Below are 22,526 nucleotides of genomic sequence, written 5' to 3' on the forward strand. Positions count from 1 at the left end.
ACCCCCCACCACAACAGCTGGTGTCTCAGCAAGGACCCTGACGTTACACTGTCAGTGCAGGCTTTTGCCGCGGATCAAGTCTAGTAGTGTCGGGGGCCCCTAATGGCCCTCATGCAAAAATGCACACAGTAGGACATAATGCCCAGACAGCGTCCACAAAACCCTTCAATGCATAGTCTAAATCTTCAGTGGTAAATTAGCTTCAACCACCATAGTTTGATCCAAACTTCTACATTAGAACCATAGAAAATTATACGACTTCCTTAAACTACAACTGGACTCTGCCGTTCTAAAGCTCCTTAATTTAAGCTTAACCCACTTTGTTATGGAACAGGAAGAATTACAACTAAAACGAATCACAGAAAACCCACAATGTCACATACGCCATAATCTTTGGTGAGTTATGTTTATTGAATGAAGTCAAAATGGGTCATTTCGAGCTTGTGCTTATATTACACGTTTCCGAGTCATAATTAAGTTTTAACATTTGAACTTGCTTAACATGAGCAGATTCAATTTTCCTTCTGACTGTTTAATTTGTCATGCTTACTTCCTATTACTTTTTTAATGTTGTTATTTGCACCTTATACAGAATTTCTGTGGTAAAAAAACAGTCTTGTGGTCAAAGGTTTAGCGCCACCTGCTGCTCTGGAATTGCTCCTGACGACCTGCAGATGCAAAACCATACTGACGTTGTTCTGTTTTTAGCTTTGGTTTTAGAACTATAACATGCTGTGTGTGTCTCCTTCTTCTCAAACTGCTGACAAACAATTTGAAACATGGATCACATCAATGAAAAAGGAGTTTTTCATGATCCACCAAACACCAAAAACACACAAAGTCTTTTTTTAGCCAGTGTCAGCTCAGACCAAAATCACTATCATGAAATCAAATGTTAAATAACTGGAAGCTGCTAAAAGCTTGTAACTAAATGTAGTATCTTCCTGCTGCAGGTATGGGGTTTCAGGTGTGCTGAGGTGGTTCTGCCCAGGAAATGCCAAATATGGGCATTGGGAGAGAAAGCAGAGAAGACGGCAAGACATGTCACAACTAAGAAACACAATCATGACAGATAGGCTTAATTTAGCTCACCTGTGATGGATGAATGGATGCATGGATGGATTTTCCAAGCACAGGCGATTAACTTGTGCAGTGGGAATTTGGGAAATGATGTTTTAAAACAGTATAGTGTCTGGTCAACATCAGCTTCTGTGTGTATGCCAACAAAATGAAAACATCTTGGACAAATTCCTCTGCTTTAACTGTTACTCTCAAATATCTTAATTTTTATTTTTCTGCACCAAATAAGATGAAAAATAAATAAACAAATCAAGAATAAAGAAAATCAATCAATCAGTAATAAATAAATATAATAATAAAACGGCAAATAATACAAACTTAAGAAACCACATATAGTTGGTGGGTAGACAAATTATTTTTTCAGATTAAAATTAACAAAGCATTATTAGAGCCCTGTAGACATGCCAAAACACGACTATAGTCACATTTATACTCTTTTTATTTACAACATATTGCGCAACTGCAGGGTCTTGAGACACATGCTAACTCGCAAACTAGAGAGCTAGCGACCTAAACGGTAGCCTTCAAGTTATTTCCTTTAAACTTAAATAGGCAAAAATTTACCACTTCCACACGGATAGGGAGGATAACTATTAACAGTTATTTAACCTTTAACATGAACATTAATCAAACGTAATAATTTTTTCTGGGTACATGATACCATTCAGCATCCATATCAAACTTGTGTGGGCCGCACTAACATTAAACTTTCATATCAAGGCGGGGGCCTCAAACTAGTGTCCTGCGGGCCACTTTTGGCCCATGGGCCGCGTGTTTGAGACCCGTGCTCTACATACTGTATGTGGGACATTTTTTTACCTTAATTTGCCCAAGATGATAATTATTGCAAATGTCATCTGCAATAAAATGTTTTGGAGACACTTTTCTGTATTATGTATTAGCATCATGCATGCCAGACGCTGTATAACTGTAACATATGTAACCGATGTGTTAATTTACTTAATTTTATTTCACCAATAATTCACTTCATATGTACATATTTGTCGCTATATGCATTTTTTACATAGTCAATTATTTTATTTGCATTTATTTTTGTTGTGTAAACTTTGACATTGTGTGATGTCACTTCCTGTCTTTCTGGCGCGCTCCTCTTCAGTCGTCTTTTGACTGCTGAGGACTAGGTATGCTAGTCAATTGTTAATTGTATAAAATGTAAATATGTTATGCGTTTCACCCCAGTGTATGTTCATATATTATGTACAGTATGTAAATACATCTTGTAAACGTTACTGTTGTTAGATAAGTTAGTAAAGTGTATTGACGCTGCTGTACGTTTTGTTTGTTGTGCACAGTGTTCAGAGGAAATAAACGCCTCCCTTCGGTTGGCGAAGGAATTGCAGCCTCCCACGCCTACATTTTATTAGCATAGAGTTTACTTGTATACTGTCTCTCCTGAGTCAATATGATGTCTTATGCTGTATGTCTTATTTTGTCTTATTATGTGTGCTATACTTAGAAGGCACTAGTAATGTCAGAAGATTGGAAAGTTTTTTTATGCTCTTGCTATGATAATATTACATTTATAAATATGAAATCCTACTTTGCGGACCTTCACTTATCACGACCGAGTCTGAGTTAAACCGATTTAACCACAATAAATGAGAGATTTTTCTGTAATTATAGGGACTACTTCACAGCAGCTCTAGGAATCAACCCACAGTGTTTGCTAACAGAGCGGTAGCACCAACCAGAGTGACGGAGAGGGACTAGGAAACAAGTTTTCTACGACAAAGTGCCATCAAAACATGCTGAGAAGTCTATAGGAAGTAAACATGAATGTATGTTTACATACTTTGTTATTTGTTTGTCAGTATATCCCGTTATAAAACTTTTAGCATGCAGTAATGCAAAAGAAATGTAAAATGTGTAACATACGCTACACACTTTACAGCGAAAAATGAGAAAAATAATTCCAGTTTGGCTGTAAATATGTAAATATAATATGTGGCTATATGTTTTTAACCCAATGTGACCCACAGTCAAAAAGTTCTAGTCTAAAGTCGTCTGGAACAGGCTCCACTTTTGCAGCTCTTATTACATTTTGCTGAAGGAGAAAAAAAAAGGCTGTTTTGTGTGCAATTTTTGCAGACCCCTGTTCTGGAGCAGGGCTATCTCTCCCTCTCTTTCTCGGTAGTGCAGACTCTGTAGGACCCAGCGGAAAAGCGCCTGCGCTGATAGAGAGGGGGGGGAGAGAGAACTGTGCGCATAGAAGAAGCTCTCAGACCAGTCAGTGGCTTCATGGAGTTATGTACCTCTGATGCGCCGCCATGGATTGCAATTCGCGATCACTGCTTTTGCTTTTACCTCTTTTACTGTCTTTTATGTTTCCAGCTTTTTCCGTCGTCTATCCCCCAAATGAAGGTAAGCAAACTTGCGCGTAAATTTGTGTATGTGTGTGTGTGTGCTGTATTGAAGTGTGTACAGCACACGCTGCGCTGCATCGGCTCGGACTTCTTCATGTCCAAATGATTGTAATTAAAAACACAACATTACAATAGAAAGACGTGTGTGCGCCATGTGGAATATTAGTAGTGACACATTTTACGCCAAAAACAAAACAAAACGTGAACATAGACACAAAGAAGCCAGACAGGGTACTCCGTAATTTGGGATTATCTCTCAAATAAGGATTAAATGGGAGTTCTAAGGGGGTAAAAGGGTTCAAAGAACCTCATTTGTAAGAGATATTTACACGTTATGTTCTGTTTATGGATATATGTAGCGCGAAAGCACACTTTTGGACTACAGTTCCACGTATTTATTAACAATAAACATGATTTGAGTGCGTAAATACGCAAATTCACCTGTAATGATTTAGTCTTTGTGCAAAACATATACGGTTACTGATGGTTTTATGAAGTCGTATAATGAAATAATAACACAACACGACTCGTTTCTATTTTTGCCTGAGCTTTGTCACCAAAACACGGCGACAGAAAGAAAGAAGCGTGGTTGCACTTTGGTTGAAAGTCACCTGTTTAAACACTTGAAACTGCCCTGGAAACAAAGTGAAAGCCGCACGTCTTGTTTGTTTGGATAACTTTTTTTTTTTTAAAGTGCGTCAAAGCCTCAAGTCACAGACATATATATTTTTTTGCAGCGAGCAACAGGGAGTGATGTGTGTAAAGTGCGCCTTTTAGAGTCTTAATTGTGACCAACAGTCGGGTATACAAATAATGACCACACTCTGAATCATTTCCTTTTAGACGAATTACTGTCAAACTCTGAATTATTTCCTTTTAGTTGAATTCCTCAGCAATAAGTCAAGTTATTTGTGTTTAATCACTTCTTGAGGCAATCTCGTTGTGCTTAATGTTAATTAACAGACAGCAGTGCGATGTTACCTCCAAAAGTATATCATTAAAAATATAGAAAATATACTCCATCCGTAGAATAACTGTTTGGAAGTTTTAAAAAGTTTTAAAAAGTTTGCACGTTTACTTTTACTTATATATACGTGGGAAACAGTACATTTAAATAACTTTTTAATAAGAGTATACATCCAAACAACCTGAGTAGGCTCGTTCGTCTTTATTTCTTTTTTAAGTGCATACAACCAACGTTTATTCTGGTGTGGTCCATTCAAAATAATAAAAAAGGCTCACTTAAGCGCTGTAATTACTTATGAAAATGGAAAACATTGTTAAAATGATTGATTTTCCAAATCAGACCTATTCTATCCAAAAGAAGCAGGGGTGGAAATACGCCCTGGAATATTGAAATGTGTGTTTGAATACAGTTTATATCTGTGTGTGTGTGTGTGTGTGTGTGTGTGTTTCATAGAATTTGAAAAAAAACGGATGAAAACAACAACTTTAATTTTAAAGACAATACAGGGGGGTTCACGCCTGTTTATAAAAGTACGCGAAATATGAATATCGACTTTTTTATGTTGTTTCAAGTTGGGACACCTATTGCATTGTTTGAGGTGCTGTTTTAGGTTTTAGATAGAAGATGTGTTACCGGTAACGCTTCAATTAGACAGTTACATGACAGTGGGATCACGATTCAAGCTGTCAGTAATTAAAGTGGACGTACGCAAAAACTTTTTTTAGTCTGCGTAGGACTCGTAATTTAAGTAGCAAATAAAATATTTTTCATCAACAAAAGTGAATTTGTATTAAAAAAAAACATCATGATGCATTGAAAATATTGCATTATGTAACTTTTCATGATTTAGAAAAGTCAAAATGTATTTTCCATAAATCCTTATTCAAAGTTATAAAACATACTTTTAGTTTGAGTCCATTTTTAAATAGTATGTAAATGAAGGGAATATTTGGCATTTTCTGAACTTTTTAGTTCTGTATTTGCCTGTATAATTTTTAAAAAATACAAAATCACTTCATATTATCGGTTACATATTTCTTATATTGCGTGCGTTAACGTGCTAAAAAGTTGGTGCGGTCATGCTGGGGCGTCGGGAGGCCGGTGGTAAGCTATTTTTAGGCGGCTGAGAGGGAGGCTTGGCCCCGGGAGCCCCGCGGAGGAGTCCCGCTGGGACGGATCGACGTTTACGAGATAGGATATACCTTTTTTGGGGAGGGGGGGGGGGGGGGGCTGCTCTCAAACTGTTGTTATCCGGTCTCCTTCTTCAAAAAAATAACCTCCTTCCTCAACCAATCACTGAGCTGGAAAAATGACAGCGTGCGTTTGGGCATCACCATCGGACAAAACGCTTATGTCCATAACCGGTTATTTAGTCCATTTTTTTGGTATGTCTAGGTGTGTGATAAGTATAGGGCATAAAAAAAATGAAGAAAGAAGAATGGGGGCAGAGGGGTTGGGCGTGCACGCAGCAGCAACATCAGACAGAGCGACTGTGCACTTGAATTATTCATAATGGGAGGTGAGCACTTCATCCTTTAACACAGACACAAGTCGCCTTCCTTTGCCTGCACTGCAGCCTGCCAACCTTCACATGCACGCAGCAAGACAGTGACGTCTATACTTCATCATGGATCACTTATTGGCTGGTATTGATTTGGTTGTGTTTGGTAATTTCATGACCAAATGGAATGTTTGGCTCAAGGATGTATATACGTAGAGTAAAAGTCTGATGAATTGGAATGATCCCCCCCCCCTTTCAAGTGCAGTTCAATGTATAGTTTTGAACTTACCCCATCTCTCAAAAGTCAGCATGCAATTATATAAAAAGATATAAAAAGGAGATGTGTTGGAATAAAAAAAAAAAGACCTTCACATTAGTGGCTCTAAAGTGGTTTGGCTGCAGGACCCAACCCTGTAAAGACAAGCGGTGACCCAAATTTCTGATTTTTTTAAATCAAATATTTTATATTTAATGAAAAAGACGGCATAGTTTGAATTTGACATTTCAGGAACAATAAGTTGGTATCCGCAAACTCCAAATTATTTCAACAAAATGCTGCTAACATTTGCTCTGTATTTACTAGCCCAGCAAAGCATGTTGTAATTTAATTTACAGATGCTCTAGCTCAATGCTAATTTACATTGAAAAGCCCATAACCGTGCTAGCAGTAGCGATTTTACATCACCTCTAAATATTTAGCCGATATATAACAAGCATAGGGCGGCACGGAGGTCTAGTGGTTAGCGCGCAGACCTCACAGCTAGGAGACAAGGGTTCAATTCCACCCTCGGCCATCTCTGTGTGGAGTTTGCATGTTCTCCCCGTTTTACTTACTCCGGTTTCTTCCCACATTCCAAAAACATGCTAGGTTAATTGGCCACTCCAAATTGTCCATAAGGTATGAATGTGAGTGTGAATGGTTGTTTGTCTATATGTGCCCTGTGATTGGCTGGCGACCAGTCCAGGGTGTACCCCGCCTCTCGCCCAAAGACAGCTGGGATAGGCTCCAGCACCCCCTCGACCCTCGTGAGGAAAAAAGCGGTAGAAAATGAATGAATGAATAACAAGCATAAAATACTACCAGGCTCAACAATAGTCAGGACTGGACTAGACTTAGTCTTCTTCTATGATAATTGGGTTTCAAATAGCACTACAGAGTATTATCGCCACCTATAGGAGTATTAATAAATGACAAAAATGCCCACTGTCCATGCACACAAGATATATGTTTACATTGATGTACCTGTTTGGACCTTTGGCATGTTTCGCTGCCTTTCTTATATAGCCCAGTTTGCTAAAAATACATCAGTTTCCCGGTTAGATGGGCAAGGTCTGCTGCATGATGCTGGTATGCTAAGGGGTGAGTCCATGGAAGAGGTGTCTGGGTGTCCATGTGTCCATGCTCAAGTGTCCAGGACGTTGCGGTTAGGGCGTACTTGCATGTGCACACATTAGTTTCTATCCGAGCATACGGTTTCAAGTGCTCTTTTGGTGTGGATTTGTGTATTTCTTTGTAACAGTGCACCAACGGAGTGTTTATATACGTGTGTGAGAGAGTGTTGGCGCTGAGTTGTCGGCCAAGTACAGCTGGAGAGAGGAGGGAGTGTGCGATATAAGAGCTGTTTCATTTTCTGCTCTCAAATTCCCTCCGCTTGCCTCAATTTGAGCAGTGGGCTCGGCTCATTGAGAAATGTAAATTGGAGGCAATAGGCCTGGATGCTGAGCCGCTATTATCTGACATGAACAGATAGCTTCATTAGACGCTAATAGGAATGTGTCTGCTGCCACTCAGCTGCTCGATTGGTCCAGCAAGGTTATAGTTCAGGTGGGCCCCGGGTTCAGTTTTGAGCTTGGACTTTTGTTGTCCTGTGACACCGTACCAACAAGATGGGGGTTCCTATCATTATTGTGGTGTGAAACTACAAACTGAGCTTTTGAGGTGTGAGATTGTCTTGTGTGGAGTCAGAAAATAGATCCTCATTTTCACTTTATTGGATCTTGCTTCACAACTGTTTTTGGTATCGTTTGTTTATGCCATATTTTGTTATGCCCCATAAGGGGACATATTTTTTTTTCATGTCTCCTCGATTTGAAATACTACTGAAAACCTGTACTATGGACATAAAGTATTTGTCACTGATGCAGTGATGAATACTTAAATGATGTTCTTAAAATAAAATTTTACTTATTGTGGATAGAATATTTTCACAGAGCACAGAAAACCTGTTTGCAACCCTCAAAAACATTTTCAACATTATTAGAGCCCTCTAGACATGAAATAACACCCCTACAGTCACCTTCACACTCATATTACTCAATATAGTAGACATAATACACTGAAATAAGACATATATTGCAGACTCATGTTAGCACTGGGAGAGTTCCTTGTTCCTTGTCTCAGTATTTTGTTTTTTGGCGAGTTGAAAGAAAGTTGTGTCCACACTGTGCTGGATTAGTAGATGGATGCATCCAAAAAGGGATGGATAACTGAGTAAAAATGATGTAATACACAAGGCACACCTACGTGTGGCGCTGTGAAAAGATACACGGACCGAACCATGTGACAAATCAAACCATCATCATTTCAATCATTCCTTTTGGGAGAATAAGCTACGATTAAACTGTCAGAATGTTGACTGCGGTGAGTCATAACACTCGAAATATTCAGATGTGACGGCGAGGGGGGCGCTGTTTTTAAATTATTTGTTCACCTCCTGTATTCCAAATGTACTCTTGCCTATTTTAAGTACCGAGGAAACCATCAAACACAACCAACATATTTAATATTTCCTAATTTTAGTTCATTTAGTCATTCATTCATTTATTCATTTTCTACCACTTATCCTCACAAGGGTTGCCCGGGTGGAATTGAACTTGGGTCTCCTACATGTGTGGACTGAGCGCTAACCACTCGTCCGCCGTGCAGCCCTCATTTATTTATTTATTTTTATTGCGAAATTAGTCAAAGAACAAAGAACAACACATATTTTTTACAAGTAATTGGCCATATTCAATGAGTCAGTGATGACTTATATTATATTATATTATATTGCTATTAACTTCAGTTACTACTTTATTGGCATTTTATTGTAAAAAAAAAAGTAATGTAAGTATAAAACAAAATAATTTTGCGGGGTTAAGAATATTTTAGGGAGCCTTCACTCCCTCTAAAATAGGCCAAATGACGCCACTGAGCATAATTTTGCCGATAGGCTCTCCATGAGCATGAGAGAAACCCTGCAATGAGCAAAAAAATGGAGCTGGACTGGAACACCCTCCACCAACATGGCTGATTTGCTGTGGACATACTGCGGTGAAAAAAAAAAAAACCTACAGAAACGCCCATATTTTAAAGGAAAAGTGCATATCTTCCCATTTTGAATAACTTACGTTGTGGAATGAAATTAATTAGTATGAATTTAGAATTAATTTATGATGTGGATTTTGCTAAACAGTTCATGTAAGGTCGCATTTTACATACACTATACAGCTGCAGCTCAGTGAATTAGAATTGAAAAGTTAATTTATTTCAGTCAGTGAAGTCAACACTGTATTCAATGTGTTGCAAAAATCATCTAGAATATTGTCATATATGTTCTCTATATGTGGAAATTTCATCGATCCATCTATTTCTTATACCGCTTATCTTCATGAGGTATGCTGGAGCCTATCCCAGCTGACGGGGTACACCCTGGACTGGTCGTGAGCCAATCACACATATAGACAAACAACCATTCACACTCACATTCATACCTATGGACAATTTGGAGTCGCCAATTAACCTAGCATGTTTTTGGAATGTGGGAGGAAAAACCTACGCACGTATAGGGAGAACACAAACCCCACACAGAGATGCCCAAGTGGAGATTCGAACCCACATCTTTTCGATCTCCTGACTGTGTGCCCAACACAGCTAAACACTCTTTCACTATGCGGCATTGGTGGAAATTTTAATGTGCTGGAATTAAATAAATTAAATATTATTAAGTTATTAAATATTAAATAAAATAATTAAATATTACAATGAAATTAGTATTATTATTTAAATAATTTTAATTTAATTAGTGATGTAAAAAACTTCTTCTTCGTCTTCTCCCCCTCAACAACTGTTTCTGCATAACATATGCATAACATATGCTTACCATACATGTGACTGTGATTGATTTGCAATACTGTGCTAGCAACACCGTCATGACAGCATGTGCGTTTAACTTGTGTCAGGTTTGTCAGGCATAGCACGAGCCAACACATTTTCAAATGCATACCTTCCAAAACGGCATTCAGGTCAGATTGGGTCCGTCATGCAAGTCGTGTCTGAGAAACGTAACGCTGACACTGCGTCATGCAGATTTGTCTCCTTGGCTCACTTCAACATTTTCCCATTTGTGTAAATACAAATTAGAAATAAAATGCTTGCTGCATAATCACCACAAATTAAAATTGGTCTGCAGTCAAACGCGGTCCAACCCCCCCCAAACCTCCACTTGCCAATAGCGTTGACAGGATTGAGTGTTTTTCAGCCAAGAAACTGCTCGTTTGCATCTCGCCGTCAAATAAATATGTCAACCTGGGATGAATAATCAGAATCAAAGTTCTCAAACTGTAGCTCATTCTCACCAGCACTGTTTTTTTTTCTAATGTAAAGTGTCCTTTTGGGAAAGGAATTACCATTATGAATAATAATGGAAGTCCAACAGTACTAGTTCTTGGGAAAAAAGCATAATTATAAACCATTCTTTTTTTGTGTTTGTGTTGTTTCTTCCCCCAAGATAATACGTATAGACTCTTCCTGTAAAGAACCTGAATGGGAGCATTTTCAGTATCGTCTAAGGCAGGAGTGTCCAAAGTGGGGCCTGGGGGCCATTTGTGGCCCACAGCTGTAGCCCGTGGGACATTTTAAAAATACAAATAATCAAGAAAATTACTTAAAAAAAAAAATACAGTAAAAATAGAACAGTAGTAATTTCACAAGAATAATGTCAAAATATGAAGAGAATGAAAAATAACAGGGCTGGTGGTTAGCACACAGGCCTCATAACTGGGAGACCCGAGTTCAATTCCACCCTCGGCCATCTCTGTGTGGAGGTTGCATGTTCTCCCCTTGCATGCGTGGGTTTTCTCCGGGGTACTCTGGTTTCCTCCCATAAATGTGAGTGTGAATGGTTGTTTGTCTATATGTGCCCTGTGATTGGCTGGCCACCAGTCCAGGGTGTACCCCGCTTCTTGCCCGAAGACAGCTGGGATAGGCTCCAGCACCCCCGCGACTATCATGAGGATAGAAAATGAATGAATGAATGAATGAAAAAATAACAATAACAAGATTACATGCATAATATTAAGAGGAAAAATAATGATTTTAGAAGCATAAAGTTGAAAATGATAATTATTTTTTCAAAAGTTGCAATATCATGAGAAAAACACTAAATAAAAGAAAAATGGGAAAACAAATATTTTGACATAATGTCATTTTATGACCAAAAGAAGATTCATTATTTGCATTAAAAAAAAGAAAAACCCAAAGTGTGATACGGGGGTGTCCAAAGTGTGGCCCACTTGGCCAAAATGTCATTAAAAAAAAAAAAGTTGTAATATTATAAACAAACAAAACAATGAATAAAGTTCATTAGGTTGAGTAAAATGTATAATATTATGTCATTGAAGTCAGATATTATCAGAGAAATATAAATAATATTGGGAACAAAAATCGACAAGAATAAAGTTGAAGTTTATGAAAATAACCACGAATAAGACAAAAGTGCAGGTTGTATATTTCTTTAAGTTAAAAAAAATGCATTTGTATATGCGTTTTATTTTTTCTAAATGTAAAAGAAGTAATTTTTCAGTATGTTGCCCTCATTGGAAAAAGTTTGGACACCCCTGGTGTAATGTAAAGAGAAATAGTTAATATTAATAATAATAATAATTTGTCAGCTATAACAAAAAGCTTCAAATGGATGCTGTTTTTTTCCCTTGAAATATAGTAAACATCTTAAAATATCTACATGGGTTGGTTTACAAAATGTCAAATATCAAAGTGGCCACAGCTTTCTTTGATTTTTCATGTATGTGGCCCTCGATGGAAAAAAGTCTGGGCACCCCTGGTCTAAGGTCCACCCACATTCGGATATTTTTAAAATGCATACGTATATGTGGGTAGCGTTTTGGTTTTGCGTTGTAACAAATATGTGATGGTATCTCATGTTTGAAACTTTATTTAACAACAGATGTGCACCGATTTAATACTGAATAAATTTTCATTTATTTTTCGAACCAGCATAATTTTTGTTGTATTTTAGCAGCTGAGCAGTAGTTTTGGAACTTGCTTGAGACCCGGGGCCCCCACATCGGAGCATGTTTCCTTTTCTGATATCGATGCTTAGCAACTTCTGCTTTTATGCTCTACACAACACGAGAAAGTCACCCCTTTACTGTTGCCAAGCGTAGGGTATGTGTGTTTTGTGTGTCTGTGTGCTTACCAGCTGAGTAAACAGTGGCATGATCAGCGCTCGAGTGCTTGAGGTTGGGATCTCTCCTGTGGGATTAGATAAGGGCTAATTGGGGCTAACAAGGACTAGACACTCATATGTTGTCTTTGTTTTCTCTCTTTTTCCCGACAGTCAACCTGTTAGATTCTAAAGCAAGCCAAGGGGAGTTAGGATGGATTTCCTACCCTTCACATGGGGTGAGTATCTTCTAACTGGAGTAAGTTTCCATATGTGGCTATAGATTCAAGGTTCAAGCTCCCATCGCATGAAAAAATATCATTGTTTTCAGATAAATAAGCCAAGTGTAGATTAACCCACATTTTGGTCCGTTGTCCGACACACAGGTTAAAGGTTAAATATTCTGTGCTCGCCATATGGTTAGGATGCTTAGGGAGAAAATGTATGTGTTGGTGTTTATTTGTATGTGCGTGTGTTGAAAGGAAAGATTACGGTATTAAAGGATTTGGGTGTTGTTTGGACAAAAACATCCTCTCTGGAATTTTTGATATGCTTAACCTCTTTCTGGACAAATCACATTCTAAAGAGATGAGGTATTTTAGGAGTGTTTTATGAAAACACTGTAATTGTATTGTTTAGGGCTGCAACTAATGATTAGTTTCTTTGTTGATTAATATGAAGCTTGTTGTTTTGATTAATCAAGTAATGGGTTAGGCCCCAGACCGACCGACGGGATCAAACTCGCTTTTACCGTGGGCCATCACAGTATTGGTTACAAAGGCAACCTAAATACATTTGGCAAGAAAGATGAAGTGTCTTTTGTAATTAAATAAAAAACATAATAATAATAACATCTTAATAGAAATAAAATGTAAAAAAAGTAAAATAATTACAACAAATACATATTTGGGGCATGTATTATTTCCATGCTCTTGAAGCCTGAATCTGGCACCTATGCCTTCAGTTTGACACCCGTGGCGTAGTGACAGTTGGCTTCCAATATCTTGTTTTGCCTCAAACACAAATATAATACACCTGCGTTCATGGATGACCAAGGACATTAAAAAATATTCACATTTGAGAAGCTGAAATCAGATATTTACATTTTTAAATAAAAAAAAATAATAGGTGATTAATTTGGCAAGTGTTTAATCAATAACAATAATTAATTGTTGCAGGTCTAATGGTGTTTAGTGAAAAATAGTTTTTGTAGTTTTTGTTTAAAAATATATTTATTATTTGTATGCTTATTATTTATTAGATTTATATTTTGTATATATGAAATATATATTATTTGAGGGGGGTGGAGGGATTTGCATACGCTCCCTTGAAGAAGAAATTATTGGTGGTTATTTGATGATATCCCTGAAATTTTTCCATAATATATACAATTTTAGATTCACCTCAGTGGTCCGTTGTACACATTTTTCAGACTAACATTATTTTAAAAAAGTAATTTGTCACGTTCGCGCTTGCGGGCTATGCGATGCGACCCCAGGATGCAGAGAGCAGGACCAAAAGTGCAGATAAAGGGTTGAGTTTAATGCAAGTATTGGCAGCAGCAGGATAACAGACAGCAACTACCAAACAAGCCAAAACCAAAGACAATTCGCAATGAAGCCACAACAGAAAGAGCACGCACCTGAACTAAATAGAGATTATGAAATTAGAAGCAGGTGCGTGAAAAGAGCAGGAGCAAGGAAAACGGAAGCACGACAAAGGAAGTGGTTACCAAAATAAGGGCATGGAAACTGGAACAGAAGCAAAGAAGGAAACTAAGAGAAATGTCATTATACCGAACAGAGTTTTTATTCATAATAATATATATTAAAGGGGACCTATTATATTTTGTTCCACTTTTCTGACCTATGAATGCAGTTAGAATGTTGTATTCTCATGTTAAAAGATGCCAAAGTTTCAGATAATCCGGTTTGTGCATTTTGGGAAGACATTTGGAATGACTCAATATGCTCGGTTTGAAAAGGCGTGGTAAAACCGTGCCTTTGTGACATCACAGAGTACACACAGAGCACTTTGGGTGTGTGACCAATCACAGAGGCGGGCCGTGGGTGGAATAAATTAAACAGGCCGTTTTTGCAGGAAGCACAAATCAAAGGTAATAGGTGCAGATTCTTGAAAATCGAAACGATTTTCTGTGCGGGTTATTGTGTGTAGCTGCTCTATAGGAGACCAAACTCAATACAAACGGTCTGACAATTTGCATAATAGATCCCCTTTAAAAAATTCTGAATGTTTCCTTTTGTCAAAGAACATTCCAGCGCTTTACTTAATCTTGGTCAATCAATGCATCTTTTAAAAAATGGTAACAGGGGACTCGCAAAAAGTAAAAAAAAAAAAACAAAAAAAAAACAGATACCTCCTTAGACAGAGAAATAGCACTTAAATTGTACCAATCATGAGGCAGTACAAAACTGACAAAGAACCTCTACAAATGTGCTAACTAAGCAAAATTTTGTGTATCCTGGCATGCAACCCATCATTGAAATCTCTAACTAACTATCCAGCCATATTCAATTCCACTTGTCTTTGTTGGGGTCGTAGGCGAGCCGGAGCCTATTTCAGCTGACTTTGAGCGAGAACGGTGTACACCCTTGGCCTCCACTGCATATAAACAAACAACCAATCACGCTCACATTCACAAGCCTACAATTAGAGAACGTGCAAACGCCACACAGGGATATTCCAAAAAGGAGATCCAAAACTGATCCTGACTGTGCTGCCAGAGCAAACCATTTTATTTATATATTTATTTTGACAAATAATGACGTAGATGAGGCAGTTTTGAAATAACAAACTAGTACCTTGGCTAGCACTTTTGAGGAAAAAAAAAAATCAGAAATCTCATCTGTCAGCTTCTATTGCCACTCCAAAGTCCTTTCAGTGGGTTCTTGCGCAGAGTTTATTTGTCTAACTGGTTAGGCTACTGTGACTTGGGGCTGGCCCACTGACACACAGACACACACACACACACACACACACACACACACACACACACAGTTCCTTATTCCTTGATGAAGTGTTCCAGTTTCATACTTTTTGGCTGTAACTTAAAATAATTCTCATTCAGTCAGAGGTTGGTGAGATTGTATTCCTCAGTCATACACTTCACTGGCACCATCAGAAACATTCCCCATTGATTATTTATTCAATTTTTAATTTAATCTTGGATAAAACTGTGAAATACAATGTCGATTTAAGCTGAAGCAGCAGTGGGCCCTGAAATGTGGATAAAAAAGTAAACAAAACCAAAATAATAATGAAATTAATAGACTGTGTTTTGGTTGAACATTCATACACTCAAAAGTCCAAGTCGGAACTTGACCAAATCATTTGAAAAAAAATAATCCCTTCTTTGTTGTGGTTCATTGGTTCCAATTCCAGACCTTGATTATTTACAAATGGAATGTTTACATAGTTAGAAAATAGAAAACCTGTTTTCCACCTTCTAAATGTAGTTTTTTTTAATTATTAGAGCCCTCTAGACATGAAATAGCACCCCTATAGTCAACGTTATACTCATATTACCCAATAATAACCCAGAATAACACTGTTGCTAGCAGAGCTGAGTGGGGGGAAGGGACGAAGTGACGTTTGGCGTTAAAAATTTAGTTTTAGCTTGGCATGGGTTACAGCTGCAACAGTAGATCACGTTAGGGATTATTTTGTTTGTTAAATAATACAAACTTGCAATAAAAGCCTGTTCCGGCGATCAAGCCTGGTGCTTGTGCGTCTCACCGAACATTACAGTAACTTTACTGACACCTAGTGACCCGTATAGAATAGTACATAATGTCTTTGAATGCATCTACTGAATGCCTTATATTTGTAACGCATGATTTATACTTATAACTGCTTAATAGGCCAAAATATGTTAATACGCATGCTATTTGACTAATACTAGGCCGTATTTGACCACAAAACAACATGCTTTATTAATTAATTCATAAATTTGACAAATAAAACAAAATAGAGTGAAGCTGAAAAATCAAAAGTTAAAAGTGGTGAGGGATAACTGATTTCTGACATGAACACGTCTTTCTCTTCTATGTGTTCTGAAAATATAAAAACAACTAAAAAAAAGAGACAGCTAATTAATGCACATAATGCGGCACACATATTCCGCCTATAAAGTTTGCTATTAAAACACCTGCAACATTTTATTTATATACAAACTGTTACATTCAAGATAACATGTAATATTGTATTTTGGCATATTTAGGTTATTTTAAGCATTACCAGAGCTAACTATTATTGTTTTAATTTAACTTTGCCCAGTACAGTACAGTCTAGGGTACACCCTAGACTGGTGGCCAGCCAATCACAGGGCACATATTGACAAACAACCATTCACACTCACATTCATTCCTATGGACAATTTGGAGTGGCCAATTAACCTAGCATGTTTTTGGAATGTGGGAGAAAATCGGAGTACCCGGAGAAAACCCACGCATGCACGGGGAGAACATGCAAACTCCACACAGAGATGCCAGAGGGTGGAATTAAACCCTAGTCTCCTAGCTGTGAGGTCTGCGCACTAACCACTCGACCACCATGCCGCCCATGAAGAGAATTAAATATAAATAAATATGGAGAGAAAATGACCACAGGTAGAGGTGCCAATGCTGCAGTGCCCTTATTAGATGACAGAACGAAAAGACAGGGATTGATCGATATGGCGGACAAGAGGCAGAAGAGAAGAGAAAAGTGGAGTCAGAGGGAGAGATTGCTGATGATGAAGTCCTCAAGGTGAATCATCTGTAATTACTCACATCATCTAGTGACTTGCTCCGATAAGCAGCCTGCCCTGGGACAACCGCTGTGCACAAATGATTTCTCATAATGTGGCACCGAGCCCTGACACACGCTCATACGCAACACACACATACGCTCCTTCACAATGATGGAGAAGCTGTGGCCATTGGTCCACTGAGACACAACACACTCCGGTCAGAGCAAATTAAAGAGTTTAGCCTCCCAGGATGTTCACTGTGTAGACGGGCTGAAAATGATGAGTGGCCGCGTACGCGTATATGCCAATGTGTGTGATCCAGATATGCTCTTATCTGTTTGGGAGGCAGGCTGATGGCTGAGCAGCGTCCTGGGAGCTTAGCCGTCCGCTAGACTAAAGAGAGTTACAGATTACATTCTTGAGTGCTCTGAAAGCATTCTTCAGCAACAAACCAACACCCCAGACTCTCTCTGTACATGCAAATAGAATTAATGGGTACACACAAAGTAAGTAAGTCCTATTTTTTTGTGAAAACCAATAGAGAATACAAGTACAGGGTGGATTTGGCCAACAAATTGGTACATTCCATTGATTGACAATTTGTGCAGAAGTTAGAAAGGAAGTTTGAGTTGGACACGTTGAACCGTTTTATATGTTAATCCAATGTCTGTGTTTTGTCTATTGGTTTTAGGGGTGTCTTGATCCAATGTTGACATCAGATGTTGCTCCAGCAATGGCAAAAAAACACAAAAAACAGAGTATCTGATTATATCGACCTACATCTAAAACCTACATCTAAAATCTCCAGCAAAAGCCCTCTGGCAGTATGGCAGTATTTTTTTGTTAAATTTGAAAAAAATTGAAAAAGCGGGGCGGCACGGTGGCCGAGTGGTTAGCGCGCAGACCTCACAGCTAGGAGACCTGGGTTCAATTCCACCCTCTCTGTTTGCATGTTCTCCCCGTGCATGCGTGGGTTTTCTCCGGGTACTCCGGTTTCCTCCCACATTCCAAAAACAGGCTAGGTTGATTAGCGACTCCAAATTGTCCATAGGTATGAATGTGAGTGTGAATGGTTGTTTGTCTATATGTGCCCTGTGATTGGCTGGCGACCAGTCCAGGGTGTACCCCGCCTCTCGCCCAAAAGACAGCTGAGATAGGCTCCAGCACCCCCGCGACCCTCGTGAGGAAAAAGCGATGAATGAATGAATGAATAGATAGATAGATAGATAGATAGATAGACTCCCTTGATTGTCATTGCACAAAAACACAGTAGTGAAATTGCCAACGAAATGTCGTTGCCTGGCTCCCATATAATAACAGACACACATTTCCTCTGGTGGCACAAAACCGGAGCAGTTTACGTTCAACCTTATCGTGCATCGCAAAAAAACAGCATGAAGACCGTGGCACACTCCTGTTCGATATGGGAAACTAGCACAAGAGAAGAGAGCCACCACATGTCGGGGGTGGGTGTTTTCGGTTTTAAAGTTTACATTATGCCTAAGTGCCACTATATATTGTTGATGAAACTATACCCCAGATGCATAAATACTCATATATTACTCATAAATTATCATATATACTTTTAAGTAGTATCATTTGATCAAGGCTTTTTCTAACATTCCTGACTTCAAAATAAGTCCTAAAAGTATTTTATCACACCACTATGGGTATCGGCCAGTACTCAAGGCTACTATAATGGTATCATATTGGAAGCGGGACGCCCCTAATTGGTTTATTGCAAACTTTTGCCAATAACTGTTTTTTTCAGTCAATGCTTAAAACATTTTTTTCTCCAATTAATCGACAATTATTTGGGTATTTGATTAATCGTTTCATTAGAAAATGTAAATATCTTCAGAGTTCAGCCTTTCAAATGTGAATATTTCCTTAAATGTATACAAACTAACTTTGTTTGGTTTATATAGATTTGGTTCCTCAACTGGTCACCACACAATGACAAGCTTTGACGCAAATTGTGGAATTTTTTTAATCAAACTTCTCGAATATCTTATACGGAAAGGGACTGCAGCTCTTCTCTAGCAGATTTCTGCAGCTGTGTGTCGGGCGGATGGCACGTAAGTACAGTAGCCCATAAACTAGTGTTGGAAAAAGCGAATAATATAGACAAGAACGCACGGTGCATTCAGGGGCATCAGGTCATTTTAGATTTCTTTCTTTTTTTTTTTCCCAGGCATAGACCTGCGACCCACTTAAAATGTTTCAGAGACACAGTTTTGGGTCCCGACCCGACGGTTGAGAATCCCTGCTTTAGGGTCTAACTGATTACTTCATTAATCGAAAAACTTTACATTAATTCACTATGAAAATAATAGTTAGTTGCAGCCTGACTTGAAAAGGAAAAGCTTAGGAAAAACCCACTGCAGTAAGTGTTAGACTTTGCTTAAATAAACAAAATTTATTTAAACTGTCTCCCATCTAATTTTCTTCCAGTATTTTCTCTCTTTTTAAATATTTTTAGCTTGGCCACAATATAAAGGATCACTGATTAAATAAAAATACATTGAAATGCTCGTGGAATTGGCCTTGAAACTCCACAAGACTCCCAAAATGTGCCTTTTCCCATCACGTCATAGGAGTTGCATACGGTATTACAGTGAATACACCAAAAAGGGGCATCAACCGAAGCTGGCAAGGCAGTGTTTATACCATTTCATCCAAATAGTGAAGACTGTTAAAAATCAGCCCGAATCGTTTGACGTCATGGTCTTAGTAAGACAAAGAAAGTCGAGGCATAGGAGCATGAAATGTGTATTCATTGAATAACAGACGCTGAGGAAGCGTCCTTTGACTGATATGCAGCAGTTGTCGTCTCCGTGACCCCGGGACCCCTGCAAGAGGCCAGAGTGCAACATGGCTCCACACTTGTTTGTGGAGCGTTCTGTGCTACTGTAGAATTATAACCATTCAAATGCACAAAGCAACTCTTTTGGGCTTTTTTTTTTTTAATTAAACATTAATTTAAAGTATAAAAGTCTAAAAGTATAACTGCTGACATCATAGTGTCACTGTCCATACAAACAGCCATTACTGATTATTGTTGAATTTATTCAAGATGCACACATTCTGGTTTCTTTATTAAAAAGTCTTGGTCTAAAAGCATTGTTACCCAATACGGACCTATATACCGGCCCGTTAACTCTCATTGACCTTTCTTTGAAGCTGCTGAACTGGTGAACTGCTGAGACGTGCCTGTTGCCATAGTTGTAATTTCTTTAACGGCTCAGGTTACGGCACTCTCATTTTACTGTCCCTTAAGTTGCTTCACCTACAGCAAAGATCAGAGACACCAGGGACAAGATCACACCAATTTTGGCCCAGCTGTGACACATGGGGGCAGGGGGGCAAAGGTCACAAGGACCAGTGTTGGGTCTTAGTGTTGTTATATATCAATTAGAAGCCATTGGAAGGGGAGTTTCACCCACTTGGAGATAAACAAAAGGGCTTGTCCGCTTGTTGGTTTTAATTATTTAGACATGTTTGGGAAAAGAAGTTTCTCCACATCCACAGCGGGGGCTTCCTTAGAAGCGTGCAAGAAAAAAATAGTTGCAGAGAAAGTAGTGCAGGGATACTTAATGTGACACATTAAATACACAGTCGCACTCAAATTTATTAATATATGTAAAATACAACATGAACTCCGATTGTAAATTATATTTATTTGGAACGTACAGGGCCGAGTGGCCACACAGCTAGGAGACCCGAGTTCGATTCCACCCTCGGCCATTTCTGTGTGGAGTTTGCATGTTCTCCCCGTGCTTGTGTGGGTTTTCTCCGGTTTCCTCCCACATTCCAAAAACATGCTAGGTTAATTGGCGACTCCAAATTGTCCATAGGTATGAATGTGAGTGTAAATGGTTGTTTGTCTATATGTGCCCTGTGATTGGCTGGCGACCAGTCCAGGCTGTACCCCGCCTCTTGCCCGAAGACAGCTGGGATAGGCTCCAGCACCCCCGTGACCCTTGTGAGGATAAGCGGTAAAAAAGGAATTAATTAATTAGACAAATAATTAAAGGAAAAGTATAAGTATAAAATAGTGTGTGTTACATATATGTTCTGGCCCCCCTGACAATTTATTAACTTAATTTGGCCCACGAGTGAAAATATTTGCCCAACCCTGTGCTACAGCCATTTTTAATACCCAAAAACAAGAATAAAATATCCAATCACCTGAATACAACAGACAAGACTCTACCATGATAAGTGAATTTCGAAGAAGTAGGAGTTCTGATATATATAAATCAAATATTTTCATAGTCATAGAAACCTGTTTATTAATTTGTAACAATATTAAATGTGAAATAACACTCCTATAGTCACCTTTACACTTGTATTACCCAATATAGTTGACATAAAAGACAGAAAACAAGCCATTTAAGACATAAATAAGACTCATGCTTGTTTGTTCGGCCGTAAATGTGTTTCAGATCTGAGTTTACGGCTGTGTAGCCAATGTTGTGTTGTGACATTAATTCATGGGAAAACGATGTACATTTTGGTTAAATATGTATATTTCTTGACTACAAATAGGCGGTTTTCAACCATGAAACAGCAATGATTAATCATTGCATATATTTTTGATGAAAACTCGAAGCACAAAGTGGCAAGGTATTACTGTACATTGAATTAGGGTTAGGGTTAAAGTGTAGAAAGGGGCTAATTCCTCTTTGTGCACATAGTAATGTACTATTACTTTCATTCATCATTCATTAATCATTGAAATTTGGGGTAGACTAGGGTTAAAGTTAATTCAGTTTTCATTAGAATATCTAATTGAGTTGAATAGAAACACATATAACATGCTACTTTTGTATAATTCTGCAGGTTTTGCTAAGTATAGGAGGGCGTTTAACTCAAATATGAGTGATTTAACATTAGGGAACTGATTTTTTTTGATAAATTGTCGACTAAACGTATTTTCAAATTGTAATAACTTTCAACAAATGGCCAATTTCAACAAATACTCAATGTTTATAAACTTTACCAATACAAGCAATAGAGTTTAGGGGTTAATAACGTTTGAGTGCAAGTGTATTTATGTACATTTTTCCCCCTAATTTGTGCAAGGTTGTCACTGCCAGACGTTGCAAGTGTTTTACATAACAAAGTACAACACTTCTCTTAAAGTGTAAGTGAAGTTATTAAATTCTTTATTAGTCATAGCACTCAAGTAGGTCTATTTTTGCGTGTTTTGAACGACCTTTTGAGCTTAGCTCCACTCTGAAGAATGAGGTGAGGAGCACAGTTGGAGGATAAATACTGCTGGAATTTTTTTTTTTTTTTTTGTAGTTTTTGGTGCTCTTTTGGTGCTACTCGAGCTAACATCCCCTCCTCAGCACTCCACAGGCTTTCTCTCGAGGTCTTTTACTAAGAGATGAAA

General features: G+C 38.2%; 1 protein-coding gene across 4 annotated transcripts in view; it reads left to right on the top strand.

Moving 5' to 3' along the window:
• The first annotated feature begins 3,293 nt into the window (after positions 1–3,293).
• epha3 (eph receptor A3) overlaps positions 3,294–22,526 on the top strand; it is a 134,378-nt gene continuing 115,145 nt past the window's right edge. For 3 of the 4 annotated variants that reach the window (XM_058082512.1, XM_058082513.1, XM_058082511.1), the window contains exons 1-2: positions 3,294–3,462; positions 12,550–12,614. In XM_058082512.1, coding sequence (XP_057938495.1) covers positions 3,369–3,462; positions 12,550–12,614 — 159 coding nt within the window. In that variant the 5' untranslated portion in view covers positions 3,294–3,368. The remainder of the gene's footprint in view (positions 3,463–12,549; positions 12,615–22,526) is intronic. The other variant, XM_058082514.1, reaches the window with a different exon arrangement.

Source organism: Doryrhamphus excisus, chromosome 9, assembly GCF_030265055.1.
Source record: "Doryrhamphus excisus isolate RoL2022-K1 chromosome 9, RoL_Dexc_1.0, whole genome shotgun sequence".
NCBI classification, from domain to species: Eukaryota; Metazoa; Chordata; class Actinopteri; order Syngnathiformes; family Syngnathidae; genus Doryrhamphus; species Doryrhamphus excisus.